At 41.9% G+C, this 9,971-nt stretch overlaps 1 protein-coding gene across 1 annotated transcript; it reads right to left on the bottom strand.

Annotated features, from left to right (window-relative positions):
- Positions 1 to 2,588: 2,588 nt before the first annotated feature.
- Positions 2,589 to 5,413, bottom strand: LOC106084808 (uncharacterized). Its single transcript, XM_013248728.2, has 2 exons — positions 4,884 to 5,413; positions 2,589 to 3,198 (listed from the first exon to the last, which is right to left on the bottom strand). The coding sequence occupies exons 1-2, from the start codon at positions 5,257 to 5,259 to the stop codon at positions 2,726 to 2,728; spliced, it is 849 nt and encodes a 282-aa protein (XP_013104182.1). The 5' UTR covers positions 5,260 to 5,413; the 3' UTR covers positions 2,589 to 2,725.
- Positions 5,414 to 9,971: the final 4,558 nt, after the last annotated feature.

Below are 9,971 nucleotides of genomic sequence, written 5' to 3'. Positions count from 1 at the left end.
GTCATACTGTTTTTAACACCTCGAAATATTGGTCTGTGAGCCCATAAAGTATATATGTACAGTAGAGTGGGGCGATCTGAAAATCTCAATGGGCCCTTCGCGTTTCTGATTCTTGGTATTTTACTGAGCAAAATAATGCACTAGACTTGTTTTGACTTGCAGTTTTTTCTCAGACTTTTGTCACAATTTTTGGATATATTGGCCTATAACAGCCAAACCATTGAGATTTCCGATCCAATACTCACACACAAATTGTAGCCCTGACAATAGCTAAGAACTCTCTAGTACATCGCAAAAGCATTGGAATTCTCCCCCAGGCAGTTTTGGCATTGTGGAAGTTAACATTTTTCCTGAAAATATTGATAAATTACTATGAAGTACTGAAAATGGTAATTTAACAATATTTTCACGAACAATTTGCTTTTGCACAAGGTCAAAACTGGCTGAAGGTGGGTTCCAATGCTTGAGTTCTTAACTAATGTCTTGGCTACAATTTTTGTATTATTATTGGATCAAAGATTTCAATGAGCTGGTTTACAGGCCAAAATATCAAAAAAAAAAAAAAAAAATCGTGACAAAAGTCTGAGAAAGCCTGCAAGTAAAATTTTGGAGGCTCAATTTTCACCGTAGACGTATGGTCTTGCGGAATTTTTTGTTCAGGACAGTCCCAAGAATCAGTAACGCGAAGGACCCTTTATGATTTTTTCTCTTCCATACTTATCGCCTCTCCCTAATGTACAGTAAGGTGGGGCGATTTGAGCATCTCAAAGGGCGCTTCGCGTTTTTGATTCTAGGGATTGTACTGAGTAAAAAAGTAAAATAAGAATTGCGCCCTCTTGAAGCTCAAGAAGTCAAGACCCAAGATCGGTTTATATGGCAGCTATATCTAGTTATGGATCGATTTCAACCATTCTTAGCGCAAATGTTGAAAGTCATACCAGAACACTTCATGCAAAGTTTCAGGCAAATCGGATAGGAATTGTGCCCCCTAGAGGCTCAAGAAGTCAAGGTCGATTTATATGGCAGCTATATCAGGTTTTCAACCGATTTAGACCATACTTGGCACAGTTGTTGGAAGTGATACCCAAACATGCAAAATTTCAGCCAAATTGGATAAGAATTGCGCCTTCTAGAAGCTCAAGAAGTCAAGACCCCTGATCGGTTTCTATGGCAGCTATATCAAAACTTGAACCGATATGGCCCATTTACAATCCCAATCGACCTACACTTATAAGAAGTATTTATGCAAAATTTCAAGAGCCTAGATATACTCCTACGAAAGTTAGCGTGATTTCGACAGACGGACGGACGGACATGGCAAGATCGACTTAAAATGACATGACGATCAAGAATATACATATATACTTTGTGGGGTCTTAGACACATATTTCGAGGTGTAACAAACGGAATGACGAAATTAGTGTACCCCCCATCCTATGGTGGAGGGTATAAAAAACGTGACAAAAGTCTGAGAAAAAATAGCAAGTCAAAATCTGGAGCCTCGATTTTCACCGTAGATGCATGGTCTAGTAGATTTTTTTGCTCAGAAACTCCAAGGTCCCACTAAGATTTTTTTCCACATTCTTAAAGATCCACAGGTCCTCCTGTGTCTATCCCAATTTGAGGGTAAACACTGTACTCTACTACCAAAGACCTTTTATTTCTGTTCTATTCTATCCTGATCGGCCTTCATATATTATTTTTAATTCCTGTTTTTTTTTTTTTTTTTGAGTAAGATAGGGAGAGGGGGGTTGCCCTCTGACACGTCTTTTCGTTTGAGTATAATATATTCTTGGTCATCCTACATGACAGTTTGGCGTTGCATGGGAGGAGAAGTTCGCTCCCTTCGACAATTTATTTGGGTCTTTTGTTGTCGTGATCTACTGTCCTGCGGAACGATAGGACGTGACCCAGGTACTTGAATGCTTATACCAACATTAGATTCAAAATATATTTTCATAGACCTTTCTTTCTTTTAATTTACATATTATCCCGATCACACTACACGTTCTATTGAAGGATATTTAGTGAGTGGGCCGGTCCCAGTCTCTGTGCTAAATGTGTATACCAGATTCGTAGTCAAATTCCAAAGACCTTTCATTCGATACCCATTTTGTGACGTTGGATATTTATGCCCGTTTTGGGGTTTTTTGAGGTTGGGAAGTCCCCGTAGACACCTTAGACTAAATTCTTATAACAGATGTGTACTCAACTTCCATATATCTTTCGTTTGATACCCATATTGTCCCAATCGATAAATATGTTCTGTTGAGGGGTTTTGGGGAGTGGGTAGGCGTCAGACACGAAGGAATACATTTGTATATCAGCATTGAACTTTACCTTTAAACAGCTTTCATTTTATATCCATATTGTCCCAATCGGTAAATTGTTCTGCTGGCGGGTTTTGGAGACACCAAAAAATTAATTTTTGTGTCAGAATTGTATTCTACTTTTAAATACCTTTCATTTGATACCCACATTGCCCAGAGCGGTAAAAGTGTCCTGTTGGATGGTGTTTTTGGGAGTGGGGGAAAATGTGACATTTTTATGCCAAGTTCGTACTCTACTCTTAACTACCTTTCAATTACTTTGTTGTTTATGGTCGAATTTTTATTTTTTTTATATTAAAAGAAAGCAGCATTCTTTCACTTTGATGTAAGTATATAAGTTCACTTTTAAACCTACAATAAATATTATGTTTCTAAAAAATAACTGGAATATCTTTCTAATGATCTACAATATCCCCTGCAATTTCCACCGGTTTGGATTTCATCTCATTTTGCACAGGTGTATTCGGTGGAGGAGCTGGATAACAAACAATGCGTTCTACCTCCACGGCATTCCCACTCGCATTGGTTTCCTTGACTTTGAGGGGCATGCAAATAATGCCATAGGGAGGAGTTTCAGTTGTAGAAGACATGGGCGTTGGCGTGGAAGACATGTATGCCAATGTGTAAGGTTCTGATCGTTGCATTTCTGTTGTAGTAGAGCTGAAATCTGCTGGCTTTATAGTTGTTGTCATAGTTTCTTGATTATTGTTGATAACAATAACTTTTCCGGAATTGTTGTTGTTTGGAACTTGTCCCGATTGCTCAGGGTTATCCCGATAAATATGAGTTACATGATGGCTGTGATAGGGAGCAAATCCCATTGTCATCAGTCTGCCTGTTAGATAACCAGTGAGGAAATCTCCAAATTCTGTAATGAAGGGGAATATTATTCAAAAACAATAGAAAAAAGCATTAGTCGGGCGGTGCCGACTATATAATACACTACCCCTCCCCTCTTGGTGGAAATTGGGCAATACCTCGATATGGACGCCATATCTAATTCTGAACCGATTATGATGAACTTCGGCAGAGGTTTTTAGACAGTTAATCGAGAGATCGATTTATATGGGAGCTATATCAGGTTATAGACTGATTTTTACCGTACTTGGCTCAGTTGATGGAAGTCGTAACAGAATACCGCATTAAAATTTCAGCCAAGCGGTTTGTAAGGACTCAAGAAGTGAAATCACCAGATCGGTTTATATGACAGCTATACCAGCTTGTTGGTAGTCGTAACAGAACACATCACGCAAAATTTCAGCCAAATCGGACAGAAATTGCGGTTTGTAAGGACTCAAGAAGTCAAATTGGGAGATCGGTTTATATTGGAGCTATAACAGGTTATAGACCGATGTGGACCATACTCGGCACAGTTGTTGGAAGTCATAACGGAACACCACTTGCAAAATTTCTTTCAAACCGGACAAAAAGTGCGACTTTTAAGGGCTCAAGAAGTCAAATCGGGAGATCGGTTTGTATAAGAGCTATATCAGGTTATAGATCGATTTGAAGTGTGAACAGAACATTACGTGCAAAATTTCAGTCAAATCGGACAAAAATTGGGGTTTGTAAGGGCTCAAGAAGTCAAATCGGGAGATCGGTTTATATGGGAGCTATATCTGAATCTGAACCGATATGGCCCATTTTCAATTCCCAATGACCTACTTCAATATTAAGTGAACGAACGGGGTGCCGCAGTGCGACACCTCTTTGGTGAGAAGTTTTACATGCCATAGTACCTCACAAATGTTGCCAGCATTAGGAGGGGAAAACCACCGCTGAACATTTTTTCTGATGGTTTCGCCAGGATTCGAACCCAGGCGTTCAGCGTCATAGGTGGCCATGCTAACCTCTGCGCAACGGTGGCCTCCATTTCAATATTAAGTATCTGTGCAAAATTTCAAGTGGCTAGCGTTCGACCGCTTTCGTGATTTCGACAGACGGACAAGGCTAGATCGACTCAGAATGACGAGACGATCAAGAATATATATATACTTTATGGGGTCTTAAACGGAATAACTAGATTAGTATACCCCCATCCTATGGTGGTGGATACAACTAATACAAAATACCCTTTGAGAACGGATAGAAGTAACTCTTAAATTCTGAATATTCATAAGACCAACGAAACGCAATTCGTCATAATAGTAGGAAAATCTGGGAGTAATTGCAAGGCCTGGAGGCCACCGTGGCGCAGAGGTTAGCATGTCTGCCGATGACGCTGAACGGCGAGAACATCAAAAAAATTTCAGCGGTGGTTATCCCCTACCTATGCTGGCGACATCTGTGAGGTACTATGTCATGTTAAAACTTCTCCCCAAAGAGGTGTCGCACTGCGGCACGCCGTTCACACTCGGCTATTAAAAGGAGGTCCCTTATCATTGAGCTTAAACTTTGAATTGGACAGCACTCAATGATATGTGAGAAGTTTGCCCCAGTTCCTTAGTGGAATGTTTATGGGCAAATTTGTTGTTGTATTTGTAATGGCAAGATCTTGAATTCATTTCAAGTACTCTGAGATGGGCCCCCGATAACCTTAATTGTAATACTCACCTGCACCTCTGGGCGGTGCCTGGGCGACATAAATGGCATTTCCTGGCATTGCTGCGGTATTTGTATAATACGATCCACCCGGTGGTACTGGTGGTGCAGAGTATTTATTGTAAGTTTTTCCATTTTTAACAAATTTATCACTTCCTGTAGTTTTCTTCTCGTTCAAAGCCTTTGTAATGGGTGTGTGCACAGGGGAACTGCTCACTATACGCCTTGTGCTCGAACTGCTCGAAGAAGGTTTTTTATATTTACGCCAACTGCCGAATAAGCCACCCATGGAACCACCACGCCTACCACCGCCACCACGTGCTTCACATATCGTGATTAGCACAAAAGTTATGGCCAAAATTTTCAAAATCCACTTTGATCCCTGCATATTGGATATGGACTTGAGTCGACGTTGATGATTCGTTAGAAAAGTGTCACTTAAAAATTATATCAATTTACAAAAGAACCTTCCCGCGAAGAGCGATCATTACACTTTGAAGACTCGGCGCACAATGATGTGACAATCATTCGGGTTCAGACAAAAAGGCCATTTGTCACATGAATTGTGGGCATACACACTTGTGCATTGTGGCTCGTTGATAAAGCGTACAATGCACCAGAAATTGGATTCGTGTAAGAATCACTTTTCTTGGAATAATTTGAAAATAAGCTACGACATTTTCTTGATGTGATGTGTACATAGAGAGAGAGCGGGACGTTATGGGCTATGCAAGGGCAACTTCTTTATTTATTTTTCCTTGATTAGGCTACAAAATGATCCAATTAGTTTTTAAATTGGTTTGGGAAATGTCTGAGAAAGTATTGAGTGTGAACACTGAGATGTGCTACAGTTTAGTGTAAGGCCAGCAACATTAGATATTCGGATAAGATGATAGATATTCGAGAAGAGGGATGGGTGTGTGAGTCGGATTTAAACCAAACATAAGTGCCAGTCTGCCATCCGACTCACTTAGACGTTTGCGTCCATTGTGATGCCACAGGAATAGTAGAACTAGTTCCTACAGTAGAACTATCCAGATCGCTTTAGGTTAGGTTAGGTTGAAAAGAGGGTGCGGATATTGATCCGCCCCATGTCATACACCCCATGGACATACACCTATGCCAGTAATCGGCTTGTTGTGCTCTCTAAAAACTAACAAGTAAAAGGATGCTAAGTTCGGCCGGGCCGAATCTTGGGAACTCACGACCATGGATTTTGTTAAAAATTTATTGGAAGTCATAACAGAACACTACATGCTTAAATTCCACCAAAACAGCCAAAAATTGCGGCTTGTAAGGGCTCAAGTAGTCAAATCGGAAGATTGGTTTATATGGGAGCTGTATCAGGTTATAGGCCGATTTGGACCGTACTTGGAACAGAAGTTAGAAGTCATAACAGAACACTAAGAGCAAAATTTCAGCAAAATAGGATGAAAATTGCGGATTCCAGGGGCTCAAGAAATCAAATCGGGAGATCGGTTTGTATGGCAGCTATATCAGATCATACACCAAATCCGACCGTACTTAGGATAGTTCTCGCAAGTCATAACAAAACACTACATTTCAGCCATATCGGACAAAAATTGCGGCCTCCAGGGGCACAAGAAGTCAAATCGGGAGATTTAGACAAAATTTCAAGCGGCTAGCTTTACGCATTCGACTGCAGATCGTGATTTCGACAGATGGATCGTCTCAGAACATCGAGATGACCAAGAATATAAATACATATCTATACTTTGTGGGGTCTTAGACGAATATTTCGAGGTGTTACAAACGGAATGACTAGATTAGTATACCCCCCACCCTATAATGGTGAGGGGTATAAAATGTAACCTTTAAGTTAGGAATTCCGTGCTACTTACAAATTCCTTAATTGTTTTCCATACCACTCCCCTAAGTTGGTTCATGTCTGGTATAGTGTCCCCACCTAAGTACCGGTGTCTGTTAGCCGCGAAAGCCCGGCAATGACATAGGAAATGCTCCAACGTCTTATCATCTTCCCCATGTGCCCTACACATGCTATCACTTGCCGCACCGATTTTGCATAAGTGAGCTCGTAGTCTTATGTGGCACGTTATGACAGCAAAAGCTATACTGACATTCTACTTACTTCCTTTCAGTAGTTGTCTTATCCTCTCACGATCCAGATCACCCGATAGGATTTTCACCGTCCTACCGACTGCTTCGTTGTTCCCCAGTGTTACATGCGCTTTCGTCATCCACGCCCTTAACTCTGACTGCGTCGATCCGAAAGGCTTCGGGTTAAACGAGTTTATTGATGGCAGTACTCTGGCCTTCCCCTCCAAATCGTCTGCCATTTCATTCCCCCTTACTCTGCTCTGGCCCAGCAACCAAACGATGCTGATTGTCAAATTTACTGTCTGTAAAGATGTTCGCACTCAACGTCTTCGCGTTAGCACTACACCACCACACGCATTACGTGATCCCCAGGATCTTTGCCTGCAGGATCGTATTATGGTCAGGCAGTCTAAAAAAGATTTCAGGTCTTGGGTTCTTAATGTAGAACCCCAGGCCCACTCATTCCTCTAGCTTTGATCCATCCGTGTAATATGAGCTTCCAGATGGGTTCCGTCAGAGCAAGATTGTGCAGCTCCCAGCAGTGCCTCGCACTCTACCTCAAGTGTCGTCTCAGGTATCCGATCGGGAACTTCATCCATTCCATCCAGGTTTCCTATCGTCGCCTCGATTATACCACGATGGCATGAGCTGCTCCCATCCTCCATCCGTTCTCCCATCGCATTAAGTCTCATAGCCGTAGTAGCTGCCTCACACTGAATCTGTATGTCAATGGGTCGGATATCTAGAATAGTCTCCAGTGCTCTAGTGGGCGTAGTCTTCGTCGCTCCGCCTATGCCAAGAGAAAATGTTCACTGAACCTGTTGTATGGTCCTTGTGTTGCACTTTTTCTCCATAGTAGTCCACCAAACTACTGAGGCGTAAGAAAGTATTGGTCTAATCACACTCCTGTGGAGCCAGTGTACTATCCCCGGATTCAGGCTCCATTTAGAGCGTACGTCTACAAAGTGCCCAACATCTGTGAGTCTTCTCCATACGCTGCTGAATGTGACACTTCCAATTAAATTTCCTATCCAAGATCATTCCTAAGTATTTAACCTTGTCAGATATCGAAATCGTTTTATTGAGGAAGCATGGCGCGTCCAATTAGCCCACTTTCGTCTTCCTCGTGAACAGGCATATTTCTGTCTTCTCTGGGTTAACATTGAGACCCCTGGGTCTAGCCCAGTCATATGCCATATGCAAGACCCTTTCGGCCCTTCTGCATAACTGGTTCAGATCCTACACCTAAGAAGTATTATAACATCGTCTGCATAGCAGGCGAGTTCAAATTCCTCCTCAGTCAGCATTCGTAATAGGTTATTTATGGTGGTCACCCAAAGGAGTGGCGATAAAATGCCCCCCTGTTCGAACGCTTTAAAAAGCCAATAATTTGCGAATGTTCATATCCAATAAATCAAACAAGTTATCAAAGAAATGAGAACCTAAAGTGGAACTCCTTCTGACCATCAGTGCAGGACTCACACCGCAGATGCTCTATAGTCTCTTCTTTCTCGACGTACTTACAGCTTCGCCAAAAGTCTTTACATGCAACCTTCAGTCTGTCAGCATGTTTTCCAATCATACAGTGACCTATTATGACGGACACTATGACTGAGACGTCTGTTCTAACCAGCGACAGTAAAGCGGTAAACCTCTTCAAGTCTAGAACAGGCCACACAATTTTGGAGTGTTCACAACCCACTCTTATGTAAAATTGCCCATGAACATTCCACTAAGAAACAAGGCAAACTTTTCACATATCAATGAGTGCTGTCCAATTCAAGTGCCGCAGTGCGACAACTCTTTGTGGAGAAGTTTTTACATGGCTGACATACCAAGTGGTACAGTACTTTCGAAATGTCGCCAGCATTAGGAGGGGATAACCACCGCTGAAAATTTTCATGATGTTCTCGCCAAGATTCGAACCCAGGTCATTCAGCGTCATAGGCGAACAAGCTAACCTATGCGCTACGGTGGCCTCCCCCTTTTAATGATCGTCTGTCATTCATTGTTTTTCGAGCCTGATCCTGAAGACTTAACTTTCATATCGTTAGAGGCATACCCACATATTCCAGTTCCCTGGAATATGTGATGTAGTTGCTAGTCTCGCAAGCTCGTCTATTCTACTATTACCTGCGATATCTCTGTGGCCTGGCAGCCACAACAGGTGAATTTTGCCAATTATCGCCAATGTCATTTTTCTTTAATAGCATAGATCTCCTCTTGATACACACAGAAGTGGTCGGGTAACCTTCTCGATAAGACCAGTCCTAGTTCTTTAAAGTACAAAGCCGATCTGTTTATCTAATTTGGAACCATCCGTACAGAAATGTACGCAACTTCTTTTGCCAGGGATATTGTGGTTCCAATCGGTTCTATCTGAAATAGTGGTACAGTATTTTTTGTCAAAAAGCGGCTCAGGCAAAGTGTAATCCACAATACGTGGAACATCGGACACTGTATCAAGAGTAACACAGTGTTCATAACCGCCCTATGACTAAAGGGAAAGCTCCCTTAGCCTCAGAGCAGTGGTCGCAACAATTTGTCTAGCCATAATGTTCAGGGACATAAGGTGTAGCATTAAATTCAGTGTATTAGATTGTGACATGCTCAGTGTGGCTGTGATGCACAAGCAAACCATCCTTCGGATCCGGCTGAATATTGAACTGTAGGCGGGCTTCTGAAGCACCGTCCACCAGACCATAATACCATATACCATTTTATGAACGGACAACTGCCGTGTACACCCAACTTTTGCCAAAGGGATAGGTGAGGGACAGCATTTTTAACAATTTCATGAGAGGATAGTATGGCTGATTCAGTTTCCAGTTTCCAGTCATTGAAATCTGCCGGACCTGACGTAATCATCCCTGACATTCTGTGCAGGATTACAGACCTATCGTTTTTATTTAAAGCTTTAGAAAGACTCATTGGCCTGAAGGTGTGGGAAAGAGAGACTGACACCGAAGAACTTCAGGGGAGTACAACACGCATACTTCAAAGTTATATCGATCGAGAAGG

The sequence above is a fragment of the Stomoxys calcitrans genome, chromosome 3, assembly GCF_963082655.1.
Source record: "Stomoxys calcitrans chromosome 3, idStoCalc2.1, whole genome shotgun sequence".
Taxonomy (NCBI): domain Eukaryota; kingdom Metazoa; phylum Arthropoda; class Insecta; order Diptera; family Muscidae; genus Stomoxys; species Stomoxys calcitrans.
This window is presented reverse-complemented; position numbering and strand designations above follow the sequence as displayed.

What these genes read in the sequence shown, in the direction of transcription:
- LOC106084808 (XM_013248728.2), bottom strand. Translation starts at nt 5,259, where the DNA reads ATGCAGGGATCAAAGTGGATTTTGAAAATTTTGGCCATAACTTTTGTG. An exon ending in GGCACCGCCCAGAGGTGCAG is followed by an intron (nt 3,199 to 4,883) that starts GTGAGTATTACA and finishes CCTTCATTACAG; the next exon opens with AATTTGGAGATTTCCTCACT.